Genomic DNA, 17,960 nt, shown 5'->3' with positions numbered 1-17,960 from the left:
GCTCTAGCAGAAGCTTCACTTTTCAATCTCATCGTCCTCCCTCGATTACGTCATGTGGCTGGGGGTGCCCATGTTCCTGCCCTCTGTCTTGGGGATGCTCTTCTGCCTCGGGAGGAATTTCATGCCTCTCACGTGATTCCCTTCTCCCTGCTTCTGGAGGTAAATCTTACATTCCATGCAGCAAAACTAGACTAGTCTTCTGGGTTTTCTTTGATGGAGCAGTGTGGCCCAGTGGTTAAAAGCCCAGGTTGCAGTATCAGAGCTGGGGGTATAACTTGTCACCACTTCCTACCGAGACTGTTTGTCCAGCTGTGAAGTGAGCGTGGTGATTCCTCCCGGGTAGGTAGTGGGGGATTTACATGAGGGGGTTCGCATTTCTGCCTGCACGTGCTCCCCAGAGCTCTTCATTCACACTAGCTACTTTTCAACAGGTTATCACATAATGCTCTTCTGAATGGGAAAGAGAGTTGGATTCTTTTTGCTCACATACCCAGTGATAAATAAGACATCGATTCTGCCCCAAATGGCACATGGTGACAAGTGACTGGAAAGAAAGGAGCACAGAACTTCAGAGCCTTGTTGATTCATTATGCGGCCTTGTTGATTCATTATGCGGGCTGGTTGAACAGAAAACTGTTGGTTCACTGTTAAGCTATTAGAGAGGGATGTAGATGGCTAAATAGTTAAAGAACTAGGTACCTATTTGAAAATCAATATGCCTTTAACATCATTTACAGAAGTATTTCAGGGCCAGGCGCAGTCGCTCACACCTGTAATCCTAGCACTCTGGAAGGCCCCAGCAGGCGGATTGCTTGACCTTAGGAATTTGAGACCAGACTGAGGAAGAAGGAAACCCCATATGTACTAAAAATAGAAAAATCAACCAGGTGTCATGATGCTTGCCTGTAGTCCCAGCTACTAGGGAGGCTGAGGCGGAAGGATCGCTGGAGCCTGCTGTAGTGAGTTATGACGCCACTGCACTCTAGCCTGGGCAACAGAGCAAGACTGTCTCAAAAAAAAAAAATAGAAAGATATATTATTTCGAGAGTCTTATTTTAAGAAGCTCTTCTTGCATTTGGCAGCACTGCCTTGCATGGATGCTGTGGCTGTGATCATGTCCTTGAGGGAACAAAGCTACACTTTGTACATCTGACAAAATTAACCTCTTTGCCTTATTTTGTTGAGGGTGGTGTCAGAGCCCATGTTTGGGAGAATAAGCCAGGCGATGGTGCCGCAGGTGTGCTGTCCCAGGTGGTGGTTAGGACTCCACCTTGCTCTAGTGACACGTAAGAACAGGCCACCATCCGTGCTTCACCCTGGCAGAGCTCTCCATTTAATAGGGGAGGTGAACTTGGATTTGTATGACTCGGCCTTCCGGAAGCATCCTAGCGGTTTTCATTACCAGGACTCTTCGCTGGTTTCTTCTCACTTTAAATGTGGTCCAGGGGCAAAACCCCAAAGGCCACTATATCTGTGGAAAATAGAGCAACAGGCCGTGTAGCAAAAGCCATCTCACTGGCTTCTGTGAAAGTCAGGCTGGAGAGTTCTTCCAGCCACAGTAACGGGCTTTGGGTAAATATTAACCTTGACCCTCAAAGAAGTGAGCATAGAGTGTGAAGCCTCCTCTTTTGTCTGTCAAATAGCAGGAGCACAGGGATAGGAACTCGTGGCCTGTGCTGGCCAAGGGGATGCTGCCCTCCAGCTCCGCCTGACAGGTATCCTACAGCTTGGGCAGAGCAAGAGCAAAAATGGTCACAGTGAAACACTGCATTGGATTAAATACCTGTGTAAACAGCAGTTACTCATAACGTGCATACAGGGTGGTGTGTGTTTGTTTTGAGGAAAATAACCCTGTTGGATTTTACTACGTGATAGTATTTCTAGTAAAATTGTTATCCTTTTTACAAAAGAGGATGGTATTTAGAGATCCTGTCATAGCATAGCTAACAACATTGTGTAATAAGGAACCTGGTAGTAGGTTGGTCGCGGTGTCGCATATAGCTATATGTGTATTGCTTACTTTGCTGTGGAAGGAAGAAACTTCTAAAACTCAAGTATTTCCCATACTCGCATGTGTTAAAGGTTATAAACTTGAACTTTACATTATAGACAGTTGATAAGAGAAAACAGTTTGTGGCGACTAACTGTGTGAGCTGTGGGTCCTCGAGCACTCTCTTGTGAGCAGTATCTTAGTTGGTGGCCCCTGGTGGCCCTCCCAGCTCTGGACGTGCTGAAGGGACCCACCATGGAGATGCCCTCCTTGGTGTTGAGCAGTTACTGGGCCCCAGCATCTGCTGGGAGTCTTTCCGTGCTTCAACTCTCCGCCTTTGTATTCGGGTGAATGTTGGCCCTGCGTTTCCTTTATCAACTCCCCAGTACCTCCCCTGTGCCAGGCCCTGAGCTTGGGAATGGCCGTGGCCTGCTGAGTTCCGGGAGGCAGCTGTGTTGTGGGAGCACCAGGCCCTGTCAGCACTTGTGGGAGTTACTGTTGTCATTGTCATCCTGTTGCCTGAGGGCCTTGGGATCCAGGAGTTGATACTGGAGCTTTCTCTTCTTTCTGGGTCCTCATCATCCAGCATTACCCTGAACGCCACGGAGGACCAGAGCGCCATGGCCGGGACTCTCGAGATGGCTGGGGGGGCTACGGCTCCAACAAGAGGCTGAGCGAAGGCCGGGGGCTGCCTCCTCCACCCAGGTTAGTGTCCTACACCCCACAGTGCCTGTCCCACGGTGGGGTAGCCACTGCAATCAGGGATTATGTGGGGGAGAGCTGAGCGAGCCCATTGGGCTAACAGCCGGTTCCCGGTTTCCCAGGCCCCCTGCCCAAAGGGATGGGAGCAGTCCAAATCAGAGATGTCTTTTTTCAAGGGGCAGACGTGACTGGGGGGACCATGGCCGAAGAGAGGATGACCGGGCATGGCAGGGTTCGGCTGATGGGGGCATGATGGACCGGGATCACAAGAGGTGGCAAGGTGAGGAGTGGGCTCCTGGCCAGACTTGTGTCTTTGTTGGGAAGCTGTGGAAAAGATTGAGCCTGGAGCCATCCTGCTAGGCTCCAGCTCCTCCCGGAGCAGAGCAGGTGCTCGTTAGCAGTCGCTCGAATGAACAGAGGGATGGATGGGTGAGCACCACAGACACTCTGCTGTCTGGAGGTCTGGCCCAGGAATCCGGCATGGTGTGTTCCTGAGTCCTCTCCACCAGGACACTGAGGCTGGACGTGTTGTGCAGTGCGTGTGCGGAGGCGTCTCACTGGGTCTGCGTGTTCTGCATTAACTGGGTGCCGTAACTGACATCCTGTGCTCGACGCTCTATGAAAAGTGTCTTTCTTCCAGGTGGTGAAAGAAGCATGTCTGGTCACTCTGGGCCTGGCCACATGATGAATCGGGGAGGGATGTCAGGGTAAGGCATTTTGTCAGTGACACTACTCTCTTCCTGTGGTGCCTCCCTTCTCTGCGTGTTGGCCTACCTCGGTGAAGGTTTAAAAGCAACCGAGCGTTCCCAGCTAACGCCACCTTCCCCCAAGTGTGATGCAAGGCTGGTCATCCGAGGCCCTTAGAGTCTGTCTGCTGCTGGAGGGGGTTGCTCAGGAAGGGCACCTGCCTGCGGGCAAACCCCAGTGAGTTCGTGGGGGTTGCAGTGGGGCCAGAGTGGAGGAGCTTCCTGGACAAAAGATTCTGAATTTGTTCCTAGGCGTGGCAGCTTTGCCCCTGGTGGGGCCTCCCGGGGCCACCCCATCCCACGGGGCAGAATGCAAGGCGGGTTTGGAGGCCAGAGTGGGGGTAGCAGACCCAGCGACGCCCGCTTCACTCGCCGCTACTAAGTTCTTTGAATCCTGTGTCCTGTCATGTGGCAACAAGACTATGTTCTGTTAGGAGTTATCTTAAACTGTGTAAAAATATTTTTTTTATCTGCTGCCCTATTATAGCTCAACACAATGTGAATTTGTTTTTGTTTTTTTTTGTAATAAATGTGTTTCTGTTCATATACCCTTTATTTAAAGTGTCATCCCTTGTTATTTCTGGCTGTTTCAGTGAAATGAAATTATACTTAGCTTTGTGGGGGGGCAGTCTGCCTCGGGTGTAGTCTGGGGCTGCACTCCACTTCCGTGGCCAGGTCTCTTGCAGTCTCACTGAAAGGCAGGATGTGCACAAAGTCTTCTCCCTGGTGAATCCTGCATTCTTCCGGAAACAAGGGTTCAGGTTGGGAGGGGGACCACAAAGGAGGCAGTGGAGCAGCCATGGTGGCAGCCTGGGCACAGGAGATGCTTGTCCACCAGAAGGGGCTGTGGGGCAGCGTCTAGTGGTGTTAGCCGGTGGCTGAATACAGCTGTCACACCAAGTGTGACTTCTGGCAGACACAAGGAACTGACATGCGTCAGAATATAGGGGGCTATAGGAATTTCCTAGGGCTGCTGTAACCAACTGCCTCAAACTTAATGGCTTAAAACAACATAAATTTTTTTTTTCTAATATGGAGCACTTCACGAATTTGCATGTCATCCTTGTGCAGGGGCCATGCTAATCTTATCTGTATCATTCCAATTTTAATATATGTGCTGCCGAAGCGAGCACACATAAATTTATTGTCTTACATTTCTGGAGGCCAGAAGTCCACATTGTTCACTGGGCCAAAGGCAAGCTGTCTCTAGGACTGCATTCCTTCCGGAGCCTTCAGGGGAGAATTTGTGTCCTTGCCTTTTTTTTTTGTTAATAGAGTATTATTTTTATATAATGCATACTATTTTTATATGAAATTTACCCTTTTAACCATTTTTAGGTGTACAATTGAGTGGTGTTATGTACATTCACAGTGTTGTATAACCATCAGCCACTGTTCATCTCCAGAATTTTAAACCCTCCCAAACACAAACTGTACCCATGAATTAAGAACTGACTCCCCAGCCCCTGGCACCCACCATTCTACTTTGTGTCTCTGTGGATCTGATGACTCTAGGGACCTCTTGTGAGTGGAATCACACGGGATTTGTCCTTCTGTGTCTGCCTTATTTCACTGAGCACGATGTCCTCAAGGGTCATCCACCGTCTATCCTGTGTCAGTGCTGCATTCCTTCTATGGCTGAATGCTACTGTGTGGATACGCCACACTTTCCTCATCCCTTCCTCGGTCAGTGGACAGTCAGGTTGCTTCCACCTGTTAATTGTGGTTAATAGTGCTGCAGACATCGGTGGCGGTGTCTTGAGTCCCTTCTCCTCTGGGTACGTAAGTGGGAGCATATAGTAATTCTATGTTTAGCGTTCTGAGGAATGGCTGTATTTTCCACAGCAGCTGCACCGTTTTACATTCCCACCAGCAACGCACAATGGGTCCAACTTCATATCCTCGCCAACACTTACTTTCCATCTTTTTTATAAAAGCCATCTTAATGAGTGTGAAGTGACAATATCACATTGTGGTTTTCATTTGCATTTCCCTAATGTTTAGTGATGTTGAGCATCTTTTCATGTGCTTATTGTTCTTGTCATTTATTTTTTTAGAGATGGGGTCTCTCTCTGTTCCCCAGGCTGGAGTGCAGTGGTGTGATCACAGCTCACTGCAGCCTCCAATTCTCGGACTCAAATGATCCTCCCACCTCGGCCTCTCATATCTTCTTTAAAGAAATGTCTATTCAAGTCTTTTGCCTGCTTCTGAATTGGGTTGTTCTGTTTTGGTTTTGAGTTGGAGTCTTCATATATTCTTGTCATTAAGCCCTTACGAGATACATGGCTTGTGAATATTTCCTGCCATCCTGTGGACTGTCTTTTCCACTCTTGGTGGTGAACTCTTTTTTTCATACATTTTTAGAGCTACAGTCTTGCTATGTTGCCAGGCCGGAGTGCAGTGGCTGTTCATAGGCACAATCATAGCTCACTGCAAACTCCAACTCCCAGGATCACACCATCCTCCTGCCTCCGCCTCCTGAGTAACTAGGACTACAGGTGCGCGCCACCACTGTACCTGGCTGATAGTGTACTTTGTTGCATAAAAGTTTTTAATTTTGATAAAGTTGACTTTATCTAGTTTTCCTTTTCTTGCCTGTACTTAACCGTGTCATGTGCAGGAAATCATTGCCAAATCCCTACGTTTCCTTCTAAGAGTTTTACCGTTTGGGGTCTCAGGTTTAGGTCTTCAATTCATGTTGAGTGATTCTTTGTATATGGTGTTAGGTGAGGGTCTGACTTCACTCTTTTTTTTTTTTTTTTTTGGAGACAGAGTCTCACTCTGTTGCCCGGGTTAGAGTGCCGTGGCTTCAGCCTAGCTCACAGCAACCTCAAACATCTGGGCTCAAGCAATCCTCCTGCCTCAGCCTCCCGAGTAGCTGGGACTACAGGCATGCGCCACCGTGCCTGGCTAATTTTTTATATATATATTTTTAGTTGTCCAGATCATTTCTTTCTATTTTTTAGTAGAGACGGGGTCTCACTCTTGCTCAGGCTGGTCTCCAATTCCTGACCTTGAGCAATCCACCCGCCTCGGCCTCCCAGAGTGCTAGGATTACAGGCGTGAGCCACCGCGCCCGGCCCACTCTTGCGTGGGGATGTCCAGTTTTGCCGGCACCGTTGCAGACCATCTCTTCTCCAGTCAGGCCTCCAGCCACCTCCCACGCCCAGCCATGGGGTTAAGAGCATTGTTCCTCTCTTCTGCCTCTTCTGTCGCATGCTTGGGGCAAGCTCCTTGTTCTCCCAGCCTCCATTTGCTTATCTGTGAAATGGAGCTACTGGGTTGTTCTGAGGATTCTTCGATACAGGGCCTCATTGCAGGACCAGCCTTCTCCCCCCAGCACCCTCTTCAGCTACAAAAACCCTAATTTTACCAAGGCTATATATATAGAGAGAGCAGCTCCCAAGTTCAGGTTCACCAGGATCACTGTTGACAGCAAAGTCATTTCAGGGGCCAAGTGAGATGGGGAAACACATGGCTGCTTTGGGTGCCACCGTGTCTTTTCACATTTAATTAAATGTGGCTCGGCCCTCAGCCCATATACGGGGCAAACCCAGGCTGCTGCAGGTCCGCGTGGCACCCATACGCATGGATCCAAGGGCGGGCTGGGCTTTGCTCACAGAGGCCCTGAGCCCAGCCCCAGCCGGTGTCTTTGGGGGTCCTTGGGGCTCATGTTGCTCCTAGTCACATCCGCTTCTGCATCAGCCACCCCTTACAATATCCTGTTCCTGCACCATCACCTCCTGCCACCAGTTAGGGCCCACGCAAAGCAGGCGCAGGGCCATGGGAGCAGCTGTAGTGACCAGCTAACAACGTCACACACTAGCTTCCCCCGGGCCTGTTCCTCGCCCAGCCTGCCACAGCCAAAATCGTCTTCTGAGAACGCTGCTTCCAGCTGTCCAAGTGACACTGTGCCACACACCAACCCTGCCTTGCTTCGCAGTCCAACCCTGGGCCTTACTTTCCTCATCCGTAAAATGGCCCACCCCTCCCCTGGCCCATGTTGCTAGAGAGTGTGTAGGGCTGTGAGTGTGGCCACATGCTTCCCCAGCCTCTTCCTGCCTACCCAGGTCGCCCGTCCCACGGCCCCCTCACTCCCCTGACCACAGACACATCCCTGCACACGTGTCAGCTGGTGGGCCAGGACAGACCCATGGGATGAAGCCTGTTGCCCAGGGGAACTTCACGGCCACATTCACGGAGCTGCAGGACTCGGATGCCAGGATGGAGGTGCAGGGGCCCGGCAGGCAGCTGCTCACTCCTCCCTACTGCGGAGTCAGACTAGAGAACTGTCCCTCCAGGTGGTCTTTGCACCCCTTGTCCATAATATCTGCCCCCCACCCCGAGCTCTGTCCCTTATACCGAGCAACATAAACCCCAGATCTCTCAGGATCAGGGGATCCTAGTCCAGTTCAGGGACCACCTGTGCTTGTGGGCACGTCCTGGAAAGGTGTCTGGCTGCCACCCCAGCCCGCTCCCTCCCGTCTGGGGACACTGGACTCTGGTTTCCTGGCACAAGCTTCTTGCCATCACCAACCTTCTGGGATGCCCGTTGTGGCTGGGTGCTGGGGGCCTTGCAGGGAGCCCCTGCACAGGCCCACCCTCCCGGAGCTCACAGCCTGATGGGGGAGACACATTCAGGCAGCCAGGCAGCTGAGGCAACGTGTGGCAGGGGCAGCATCCCAGGGGAGAAGGGGACGTCTGGGAGATGGGCTTGGGAAGACCCTCTGAAAGGCAACAAACCCAGCCTGTTCTCGCCAGGAATCACCAGGGTTGTCAGGGAGAGGGGGAGAGTGGGATGAGAGTGGAGACCAGAAGAAGGGCTGGGACAAGACCATGGACTGGGAAACGGAGCAAGATGGAGGATCAGCAGCCTTGGGGGCTCCTGCCCTGTTGAACAGTGAAAGAGACCCCAATTCTGCCCATCCCCACAAAGCCCCGGCTCCCAGACTGCCCCACCCTGGGGTCAGCCCTCCAGCACTGAGAACCCCCAGCCGGGGCTTGCTCTCGGCACGTTCCCCACCCTTCCTGGGGCCCTGAGCACTGCCTGCAGAGCAGCAGGAGCAACTGTCGAGGGCCCAGACGGCAACGGGTGAACCACGGCCTGCAGTCAGAGTCAGGCCCTTAGGAGCCACCAGGAACCAGAAGCCCAGGCCCTGGCACTCTGGGCACCAGCAGGCGCACCCCGTGCGCCCCCTCCGCCCCCCGCCAGCACACGGGTCAGGGAACACTTCCGAAGTCCTTTATTGGGCCGGCAAGGCCGGGAGCTGCCCTTGGAGTGGGGGTCCCAGTCTGGAACCTTCAGGTCGGTGGCGTCCCTGCCTGTTCTGACCCGGGGCAGGCAGCCTCCGCTGACTCACTACTTGGTACGCCCCTTCACGTATTCCCAGCCCTCCTTGGAGTACTCGCAGGCCTTGGAGGGGGCCACTGACAGAGCCGAAATCACTGTGATGATACCTGTGGAGAGGGCACAGCCACCCAGTGAGGTCCCCTGCCCAGCCTTGGCCAAGGCCCAGGAAAAACTCTAGGTTGGCAAGGCTTTTGTAGAGGCACAACATCCAGCAGAGAAACTGAGGCAGACGAGAGGCGGGGCCTTGTCTTGGCCAAGCTCACAGGACAAGTTCCATAATGGGCTCCTACATCCCATTCTACCGGACAATGCACAGCCCGGCCCTCTAAGGAGACTCCCTCGTGGCCCCCTCCCTGGAATCTCCACTCCTCTCTAGATCCGTAGGAGATGCACACGGCAGAAACAGGGACGAACGGAAAGGAATGGCCAGGAAGCATAGAGGGTGCTAGCCTGGAGTGTCTGGGGCCACCTCCCAAGCAAAGGGACTGGGGGTGCCTACCTGAATTCCAGGAGTCACGGATCGGAAAGTAAATCTTTGGAGGGGCTGGGAGCTGGGAAGAAAGATGGGCAGAACAGGCTGGTGAAAGGTGCTCAGGCCTTGGGATCAGGCCAGCACCAGAGCAGAAGACACCAAGCAGGGCTGGAGGGACCCCAGAGCCAAACTCCCGCCAAGCCCTGGCCTCACTCCCAGCCCTGGGTACCTTGGGTATCTGCAGGCCTGTCTGGTCACACACGTACTGGCTGAACTGGTACATGGCCGGGGGGACCACCTCCCCGGCCTTCCGCAGGGCTGCCTCGCTCTTGTCGCTGGGCCCCAGAAGCTCCTGATCGTACACCAGGTAGACGGCGCCCCCAGCCACACTGCCCTTGATGAGGAACCTGTAGGCAAGGAAGGAAGGGACAGAAGCTCAGTGGACACTGCTGGCCACCCACAAGGGTCTAGGCCTCCAGGGAGGAGTTAGACCCTCCCAAGGGCTCACAGTCCAGAGAGTGACACACTGTGGCACCAAAGGCACGCAATGTACAGTGTGCAAAGCAGGGCGACTTAATACCACTTTAACCGGCAAAGTGACGCCGGGAGAGGGATAGTTGGTCACTCCAAGTCCGAGAGCAAGGGACAGTGAAGACGTTAAGTCCTCTGACTTTCTAGAAGCCTTCCTGCCTAGGTAGGGACGCTCCGCGAGCAACCCAGGGGTTTTTCTAAGTGTCCCTGGGCGCTTCCTGTATGTCACTCGCTGCTCTGGGCATGCATTAACCTCCCCATCACGGCAAGCAGCAGGTTTCACCGGGCATTCCCACTTCACAGATGAAGCAACTGAGGCTCGGAGGAGTCGCCCACCCCTTGAGTGGGATGACAAGACTCGCTGGGGGACGATCGGCGACGTCGGGAAGCCCCACCACACTTGACCCTCAGTTTCCCTATGTGGGCCACGTGGGCGGAGGAGCTGACACTATGGGAAGCAAAGAACAGATCGGGACCAAACCGGAGGGGGGGTGCCTATAGGAGGGGGACGTCCCGCGGCCCCACGCACCTCATCAGCGACCACACCCGGGACACCATGGTCACTCGGCTCCGCGCGCAAGGACACTAGACTCGCCCGCCGCTTCCGGCCGCGACGGCGCAGAGGCCTCTGGGAAATGTAGTCTTTCTTCTCAGCCTCAAAAGCCTCCGGGAGTCGGAGTCTCGTTACGGCTCTGAGACGCCGGAAAAGGGCTGCGAAAGGCGTCTGGGAAATGCTCCCTTCCCCGGGCCCGGGCCGCCGCAAAGCTGTCTGGGAAATGTAGTCGGCACCGCCCCGTCAACCGCCTGTTTGCGAAGCCTTCTGGGAAATGTAGTCAGCCCAACTGGCCCTGGCGGAGTGAGGGGAAAAAGGCCTCGAGTTTCTTGAGTGAAACCTGAGTGTGACCCGAGAAGATCTCGGAGCCCGAGAGATCCACCCGCGCCCGCGCGGGGGACTAAAGGCGCGGACTTAGGAAGAGTGAGCCTAGAAGGCAGATGTCACGGCAACACGAGGGCGGGATTGTTCTAGAGGGGCGGGCCCGAAGTCACGTGATCACATCCGGGTGTGGCGCCTCCATCTAGTGGGCGGGGCCGAGACTGGGAGGCGGAGAGTCCCGCGGAGGCCGTTGCCTGGCAACGCTCAGGCGCGCGGTCCCCACGACCTGGCCCCTCCCTCCCGCCCTCGAGGAGGTGGGTTCGGAGTCACGTGACTCGGGCCCAACCGGGAAGGGGGCGCGGTCCGGGACCCGGCCGGACGCGGCCAGGGCGAGAGGCCCGAGGGCGTTCGTGTGGTTCCCAGGCTGGGCCCCCGGCCCCTTTGGCGGGGGAAACAAAGGCCTGAGTGGGTGAGTGTGTGGCTGGGACCTCGCGGCGGGCCACACGCCCCCTTTGTTCAGAGGGAAAGCTGAGATAGGCAGGCAGGGGCCAGAACCCCTGGGCTTTGGGCTGGGTGTGGAGCTTGGTCTCCATCGGGGCCGGGGAGAGCCCTGAGACGGTTTGGAGCAGGAAGGGGCACGGCCAGATTTCTTATGACAAAGATCCCTTTGGCTGTGTGGGGAGGAGAGGCTGCAGGGAACCCGTGTGAGGTGGGGAAGCCACAGTGTAGGTGGGGAAGCCCCGGGGCCAGGGCAGGGGGCAGGGGCCAGGAGGCAAGTGATGCGCCCTGGGGAGGGGACAGTGGGAGAGAGATTTCTGAGAGAGAACTGGTGCGACCTGGGGACCAGCAGGCCCTGGGGGACAACGGATGGGAGGAGGTGAGGCCAGCACCGGGCCTACTCTCCGAGGATGGGCTACAGTGGCGCCATCCTGGTAGTGGTGACCTGGGAAGAGGCAGGTTTGAGGTCAGATGCTGAGCCTGGGGTTCCTGGAGGATGTCAAGGGAACACGCTAAGAGAACATCAGGGGCAGAGACTGTAGGGCCGGACCCAGAGATTGAAGATGTGGGGACTCCCCAACCCCACCACCTCCACCTGGTCCCTCTCAGCTCCATGGGTTCGGGAACTCCCCCTGTCCTCATCCCATCGAGTTTAGGGGACAGAAACCCAAAGATGTGATAGGTCTGTGCCCTTTCTGGGGAAGACCTATAATCCCTGGAACTTTAAGAACCTGGCCTGTTTTTCTGTTTCACCTTCTCCCTGGAACAAGTAAATCAGCTCCCACAGCTGAGGTCACATGTGAACCCCGATGACACGGGCACCTCTGTCTCCAACCCCAGCCCTGCGTGTCCACCTCCTTCCTTGTGAGCATCTCCAGACAGAGCTGTCTCCCTGGACTCCCCCAGCTCTCACCTCCCACGTTCCTCATATCACTGCATTGTCAATCTAGTATCTATTGAGCTCCTACTGTGTGCCTGGCACCGTTTGGGGTAATGAAGACCCAATAGTGAACGAAACAGAAACAGATGTTCATTTCCTTCCTGCCCTCATGGGGAAGAGCCTTCCAATCAGCAGGAACAGCCAGTGCAAAGGCCCTGAGGCAGCATGGTGAAGAAGAAGCTGCTCTAGCAGAGCAGAGTGGGCAAGTAGGGGTGGTCCATGCAGGGCCTTTTTGGCCATCCAGGAGTCTAGTTTTTATCCTAAAATGAATCCGAAAGGATTTTCAGCTGAGGAGGAGGCAAGATATGATTCGGCTGCTGGGTGGAGGGAGTTGAGCCACAGCGGTGGCCTGGACAGATGGTTGCCATGGAGGTGGAAAGGAGGGGGCAGGTCCACGGCAGGCAGCATCACCAAAGGCTCATCAAAGCCTGGCTGTGGGCCAGGCCTGTGCTGCCCACCCTCTCTCCTGCTGCAGGCCCACGGAGGGCCATGAAGGTGCTGCTCCTCACAGCGCTGGGGGCCCTGTTCTTCGCCTACTATTGGGACGACAACTTCGACCCAGGTGAGCAGCTGGGGGCGGGGGAGGGAGAAATCGGGCTGGCCTCCCCTAAGGCTGACTCCCCCTGCTCCCTGCCAGCCAGCCTCCAAGGCGCCCGCGTGCTGCTGACGGGGGCCGGTGCGGGTGTGGGTGAGGAGCTGGCGTACCACTACGCCCGCCTGGGCTCGCACCTGGTGCTCACTGCCTACACCGAGGCCCTCCTGCAGAAGGTAAGACCACCCGTGTCCAGTTGAATGGTGCGGGTGCTAGTGGGGGTGGGGTGAAGAAGAACTGGGTTTGAATCCCTGAAATGATCCAGGCTTCCTGTGTGACCTTGGGCAAGTCACCTAACCTCTCTGAGCTTCAGTTTCCTCATTTGCAAAAAGGGAGGCAAAGTACCTTCTCATGAGTCATGGCGTTGTCCTGATGCAGTTGCAGGGGGCATTCCTCACTAAATGGGAGTATTGATAGTGTCGTGCCTGTGCCGATAGCCAAGGTGCTCAAACTCAAAGGGGGGAGGCACTTATTAGCAACGGCCCGTTGCTACTTCAAGGGACTGGACCGCTCTTGGAGACAAACCTTCCAAATTTTCAAGAGAAGCCAGAACTGTGGAAATTTTATGTTTGGGCCCCCAAAGAGGTAAAGCTTTGGGAATGATGCTGAATGGGACCCGAGGCTCAGAGCAGAGCAGGGCCCCTGCAGGTGGAGGGGGGCCAGCTTGGGATGAGAGGCCCACGGGCAGCTCTGGCCCCACCAGGTGGTAGGGAACTGCCGGAAGCTGGGCGCCCCCAAGGTCTTCTACATCGCGGCGGACATGGCCTCCCCCGAGGCGCCCGAGCACGTGGTGCAGTTTGCCCTGGACAAGCTGGGTGAGGGGCGGGGCCTGGAGTCCAGAGTCCGGGACCGTGGCCTTAGGGGCAGGACCGGAATTGGGGTGGGGGTGTGATAGTAAGGGACGTCTGAGGGCGGAGACTTGTGTGGTCCGGGGGCGTGGCCGGGGGTGGGGCCTCATTGCACTGGGGGCGGAACTCTGGACGGGGTTCAATGCAGGGAGTCCTAGGGGCAGAGCTCACCTGGGCAGCTCTCTGGGGGCGGGGCCTCTCAGGGGGCGGGGTTTGGGACGGGGTTGATCGCGCCCAGGGGCGGGGCCTCCGAAGGTAGCCTCGGGCTGACCGGCCTTTCTGGCCCAGGCGGCCTGGACTACCTCGTGCTGAACCACGTCGGCAGCGCCCCAGCCGGCACACGGGCCCGCAGCGCCCAGGCGACACGCGGACTCTTGCAGGTGCTCCGCTCCCGCAGCGGCCGGGCTCAGGGCTCCCTGCGCCCCTTGCCCGGGCTCCGCCCTCCCGGTCCTGGCCCCGCCCCCGTCCTTTGCTACGCCCCTCCCGCCCTTGGCCCCGCCCCTGGGCCGTGCTCAGTCCTCGGGCCCGGCCGGCCGGGATTCTAGGCTCCACCCTCTTCTGAGTCTAGGCCCCGCCCCGGGCTCCGCCTCCGCCTGGTGACTCGCGGTCGCCGCCTGCAGGTGAACTTGCTGAGTTACGTGCAGCTGACTTCGCGGGCGCTGCCGAGCCTGACTGACAGCAAGGGTTCCCTGGTGGTGGTGTCCTCGCTGCTCGGTGCGTGCGCGGCCCAGCTCCGCGGGCGGCGCGGGCGAGCCTGGAGCGGGCGGGAAGGCTTCCCGAAGGAGAGCAGGCAAGGTGTCGCCGCTCAGCTGCCGCCCCGCCCCCCAGGCCGCGTGCCCACGTCCTTCTCCGCGCCCTACTCGGCGGCCAAGTTCGCGCTGGACGGCTTCTTCGGCTCCCTGCGGCGCGAGCTGAACGTGCAGGACGTGGATGTGGCCATTACCATGTGTGTGCTGGGACTCGGGGACCGCGCCCCCGCCACCGAGGGCGTCAGGTGAGGCCGCGCGCGGGCTGGGGCCAGGCGGGGGGCTTGGGGGACCGCCCAGCCCTGGTTCCACCGCGCCCTCCCGTCCCCAGGGGCGTCACGCGGGCCAAGGCGGCCCCGGGGCCCAGGGCTGCCCTGGCGGTGATCCGTGGCGGGGCCACGCGCGCCTCCGGAGTCTTCTACCCGTGGCGCTTCCACCTGCTGTGCCTGCTGCGGGGCTGGCTCCCGCGCCCGCGGGCCTGGTTCATCCACCAGGACCTGAACGTCTCGGCTGCGGCTGCCGCCTGAGCCCCGGGGTGGGGCCCCTCACCTTCCAGAGAGGGGCGCTCCGCCCGGGACACGAACAGAGACACCTCCGAGAGGGTGGCTGCAGCCCGAGATAGAGCCATCAGCACAGAAACGCAAAACCAGGAAAAACCGCCAGCACCTGGACCTAGTCTCAGCTGTGGCTGTGAGCGCAGCCCGTTGTGCTAGGCCCTTGTCCGGGACTTGGAAGGCGCCACCGCCGTCTTCGTGGCCGTCATCGATGACATGATTACTGCTTCCATTTGCAGACCAGGAGACTGAGGTTCAGGCAGGTGACGTGACCTGCCCCGGGTCACGCCACCCCTGGAGCCCTCTCCATGTCCCATCTGAACCTCTGAGTCCTTCATTTACTCTTTCCACTCATTCAATCTGGGAGCACCCCCCACCCCTGCCGGCTTCCCCCAGCTGGGGTCTCTGGTGCGCTTGACACCCCCGGGTACACACGTGTTAGAGGAGGAGGAGGGAAAGAGCGTGTTGTGGGCCGGACCCAGCTTCCCGTTTCGTAATAAAAATCCTTCCTCCCTTGCATATCTGTTCAAATTCCTTGGTCCCTCTAATTTTCTGGCTGTGGGCAGGGGGAGGGTGCGTGTGTACCGGGACCGTTACTCTCAGCCCCATTTCACAGATGGGGAAGTGGAGGCTGAGAGCGAGAGGGATGGACCTCGCTCAGGTCAGGAGGTCAGGGGCGGAGGGAGGGCACCGTGGTGGGGCAAGGCTGTGTCTGCAGCATGCGGTGCGTCGTTTGTGCATCGTCAACAACATGCATCGGGCCCTAAGCCCTTGACTTCCATCATCTCGTGGCATCTTCACAGCCGGAGGGTGGTGCTACAATTGTCTCTGTTGTGCAGATGAGAACACTGAAGCTTAGGGGAATTCCTAGGGTTCTGGTGCCAGGACTGTCCCTGTGTCGGGCAAGGGGTGGGCTATGTCTACACATCGCCGATATTCACATCAATTCATTGAAATCTGACACTCTCCCCCGCCCCGCAAATGGCAAACCAGTTGCATAAAGAAAAAGAAACTGCAAAAATAAAAACTGTTGGATGAATACAATTTTACATAAATAAAATGTTAGCTACTGTGGGCTGTCCAAGACTCTAAGTTTAGCAGGTGTTAGAAGGCCTAACCCCAATCAGGCCAGTCCTAAATTGAAACTCTCTTGGAGGTAAGCAGGATTGAAAGAGAAAAACCTGAATCTTTTGTTTGTTTCCACCACCTGATTCAAAGTTATTTAGCGTCCATCCCCGCATTACCGAAAATTAGATCAAATGCCACCAGGGGGCACTAGAACACATTGCGTTTCTCAGACCTAGCCCAGAGCTTCACCCTATGCATAATGAAACCAATACCCTCGTTAATGGACGTTTTCTTTTGTTCCAGGTACAGGTATATCGTGTTCAAACGAGACATTATCCTCATTCTATAGATGGAGAAATTGAGGTTCTGGGAGAAATCGAAGTCGCTGGCGCAGCGTCAGCTAGCGAGTGACGGAGTTGGGATTCGAACTCTTCACCTAGAGACGGGGGGGGGATTCACGCAGCCACAGCCACGCCCACCGGCTCCGACTCCTGGTCTCGGGTTCTGTGTTATAAATACGCACGCTCACGGAGCCTGGTTGCGCATGCTCAGGGGGGAAACGCAGGGAATCCTCCAGCCGCCAGGGGGCGCGCGCACCATTCTCGCCTCTCTGGCCCGCGCGTCCCACGGCGGGTAGATATCCCAGGGTTCCGCGCGGCGCGAGCCCTTCCGGTGCGGCCGCCATCAGGGATTCCAGGTAGGTACGCTCGCGCGCGGCCCAGATCCGCCACCATCCGGGCCCCCGGGCTGCCGGGGCCCGGTGAGCGAGTTGGAGGATGGCTGGGCACGGCAGGCGAGCCCGAAGGAGCCAGGGCGCGGGGTTCCGAGCCTCGGGAACCGAGCCGGGACTCACTTCCTCCCCGTCTCCGCTGCTGTCCGCAGTCATGGCGCTGCGCTACCCCATGGCCGTGGGCCTCAACAAGGGCCACAAGGTGACCAAGAACGTGAGCAAGCCGAGGCACAGCCGCCGCCGCGGGGTGAGTGCCGGGGCGCGCCGTCGGGGCCGCGCGGCTGGGCAGAGGCTCCGGGCGCGGAGGAGCGCGGTCGGGCCGTCTGGGGTTCCCAGGGGGAGTTCTGGGGCGCTCTAGTGGAAGAAAGGGAGGGGAGCCGGACTTGCCGGACCAGCGTGTGAACACGAACACCCATCTTGGCGCTCTCCGCCCGTGGGGCCGAGGTTGGAGCAGAGAGCGCGACTTCAGGGGGCGGCGTGTGCGAGCGGGTTTGGGGTTTTGATGCATGAGGAGGAGTTCGCCAGTAGAACGGCAGCTGGGTCGGGGTTGGAACGGGGAAGGGCAAAGATGAGGCCTTGAGTGTCAGGTTGGGGGATTTCCTGTTTGTCACGGGTCGTGGGCGCCTTCATTCGGGGGGCTTCCCCGCGTGCCTCGCCTGCGCCCAGTGTGCGGGGATTCCTGGCGCGGGGAACAGCCCGTGCGAAGGGCAGGAGGGTCCTGCCGGCGTCGAGAACGCTGGGACTTGGGGGAGCGCTTGCGCTTCCCTGTGCGGACGGGGTGAAAAGCTGCACCCGTGAATTCTTTCTGAATTCTCTGTTACAAGTAGCGGGGAGGAATGCAGCCGGGGATACCGAGGCACAGCGTGAGGCTAACGGGGCGCGGGGAGGGCCGAGTGGGCTGGCCTCGGAGTCCCCGCCCTGACCTGCCTGCCTTGCCCCTCAGCGCCTCACCAAGCACACCAAGTTCGTGCGGGACATGATCCGGGAGGTGTGCGGCTTCGCCCCCTATGAGCGGCGCGCCATGGAGCTGCTCAAGGTCTCCAAGGACAAACGGGCCCTCAAGTTCATCAAGAAGAGGGTACGTGGGCTGCCGGCGGTCGGGCACAGGGCGGGACTGGGGGGGGCCTGGCTGACGGGTGGCTTTCCTCGCCTGGCAGGTGGGGACACACATCCGCGCTAAGAGGAAGCGGGAGGAGCTGAGCAACGTCCTGGCCGCCATGAGGAAAGCCGCCGCCAAGAAGGACTGAGCCCCTCTCCCCTCTTGTCCCCGCGCACAATAAACCTTAACACACACACAGCCTGTGGCCCTTGGCGTTGGG

General features: G+C 57.3%; 4 protein-coding genes across 5 annotated transcripts in view; 3 read left to right on the top strand and 1 right to left on the bottom strand.

Annotated features, from left to right (window-relative positions):
* The window catches only part of SAFB (scaffold attachment factor B), a 78,704-nt gene extending 74,711 nt beyond the window's left edge, over nucleotides 1–3,993 (top strand). Inside the window, exons 17-20 of the mRNA XM_012646127.1 lie at nucleotides 2,577–2,695; nucleotides 2,869–2,972; nucleotides 3,333–3,399; nucleotides 3,691–3,993. Of these exons, the coding sequence (XP_012501581.1) occupies nucleotides 2,577–2,695; nucleotides 2,869–2,972; nucleotides 3,333–3,399; nucleotides 3,691–3,820 (420 nt within the window). The 3' untranslated portion in view covers nucleotides 3,821–3,993. The remainder of the gene's footprint in view (nucleotides 1–2,576; nucleotides 2,696–2,868; nucleotides 2,973–3,332; nucleotides 3,400–3,690) is intronic.
* Nucleotides 3,994–8,665: 4,672 nt separating this feature from the next.
* LOC105811922 (chromosome unknown open reading frame, human C19orf70) lies at nucleotides 8,666–10,507 on the bottom strand. The gene is made up of 4 exons (XM_012646217.1): nucleotides 10,321–10,507; nucleotides 9,490–9,667; nucleotides 9,288–9,339; nucleotides 8,666–8,895 (listed from the first exon to the last, which is right to left on the bottom strand). Exons 1-4 carry the CDS (start codon nucleotides 10,347–10,349, stop codon nucleotides 8,798–8,800), a joined length of 357 nt encoding a protein of 118 aa, XP_012501671.1. The 5' UTR covers nucleotides 10,350–10,507; the 3' UTR covers nucleotides 8,666–8,797.
* Nucleotides 10,508–11,031: 524 nt separating this feature from the next.
* On the top strand, nucleotides 11,032–15,326 carry HSD11B1L (hydroxysteroid (11-beta) dehydrogenase 1-like). 2 transcript variants are annotated; one of them, XM_012646215.1, is made up of 8 exons: nucleotides 11,032–11,134; nucleotides 12,547–12,665; nucleotides 12,741–12,871; nucleotides 13,399–13,510; nucleotides 13,832–13,923; nucleotides 14,164–14,257; nucleotides 14,372–14,537; nucleotides 14,621–15,326. In XM_012646215.1, exons 2-8 carry the CDS (start codon nucleotides 12,593–12,595, stop codon nucleotides 14,814–14,816), a joined length of 864 nt encoding a protein of 287 aa, XP_012501669.1. In that variant the 5' UTR covers nucleotides 11,032–11,134; nucleotides 12,547–12,592; the 3' UTR covers nucleotides 14,817–15,326. The 2 variants fall into 2 exon arrangements, with proteins under 2 accessions (XP_012501669.1, XP_012501670.1); XM_012646216.1 differs by having other exon boundaries at nucleotides 14,107–14,257.
* A 1,246-nt stretch (nucleotides 15,327–16,572) lies between these two features.
* On the top strand, nucleotides 16,573–17,938 carry RPL36 (ribosomal protein L36). The gene is made up of 4 exons (XM_012646214.1): nucleotides 16,573–16,608; nucleotides 16,794–16,888; nucleotides 17,585–17,719; nucleotides 17,799–17,938. The coding sequence occupies exons 2-4, from the start codon at nucleotides 16,796–16,798 to the stop codon at nucleotides 17,886–17,888; spliced, it is 318 nt and encodes a 105-aa protein (XP_012501668.1). The 5' UTR covers nucleotides 16,573–16,608; nucleotides 16,794–16,795; the 3' UTR covers nucleotides 17,889–17,938.
* The last annotated feature ends 22 nt before the right edge of the window (nucleotides 17,939–17,960 follow it).

Source organism: Propithecus coquereli, unplaced genomic scaffold (assembly GCF_000956105.1).
Source record: "Propithecus coquereli isolate 6110/MARCELLA unplaced genomic scaffold, Pcoq_1.0 Scaffold241, whole genome shotgun sequence".
NCBI lineage: Eukaryota > Metazoa > Chordata > Mammalia > Primates > Indriidae > Propithecus > Propithecus coquereli.
The sequence above is the reverse complement of the archived record's forward strand: the minus strand, read 5'-3'. Positions and strand labels throughout refer to the sequence as shown.

Excerpts from the sequence above, each read along its gene's own strand:
- LOC105811922 (XM_012646217.1), bottom strand. The coding sequence starts at position 10,349 with ATGGTGTCCCGGGTGTGGTCGCTGATGAG. Across the intron at positions 9,668-10,320 it reads CGGGTGTGGTCGCTGATGAG|GTTCCTCATCAAGGGCAGTG; the intron begins GTGCGTGGGGCC and ends CCTTGCCTACAG. Across the intron at positions 8,896-9,287 it reads CCGTGACTCCTGGAATTCAG|GTATCATCACAGTGATTTCG; the intron begins GTAGGCACCCCC and ends CCCTCTCCACAG.
- RPL36 (XM_012646214.1), top strand. The coding sequence starts at position 16,796 with ATGGCGCTGCGCTACCCCATGGCCGTGGGCCTCAACAAGGGCCACAAG. Across the intron at positions 16,889-17,584 it reads GGCACAGCCGCCGCCGCGGG|CGCCTCACCAAGCACACCAA; the intron begins GTGAGTGCCGGG and ends CTTGCCCCTCAG. Across the intron at positions 17,720-17,798 it reads TCAAGTTCATCAAGAAGAGG|GTGGGGACACACATCCGCGC; the intron begins GTACGTGGGCTG and ends CTCGCCTGGCAG.
- HSD11B1L (XM_012646216.1), top strand. The coding sequence starts at position 12,593 with ATGAAGGTGCTGCTCCTCACAGCGCTGGGGGCCCTGTTCTTCGCCTAC. Across the intron at positions 12,666-12,740 it reads GGACGACAACTTCGACCCAG|CCAGCCTCCAAGGCGCCCGC; the intron begins GTGAGCAGCTGG and ends GCTCCCTGCCAG. Across the intron at positions 13,511-13,831 it reads GTTTGCCCTGGACAAGCTGG|GCGGCCTGGACTACCTCGTG; the intron begins GTGAGGGGCGGG and ends TTTCTGGCCCAG.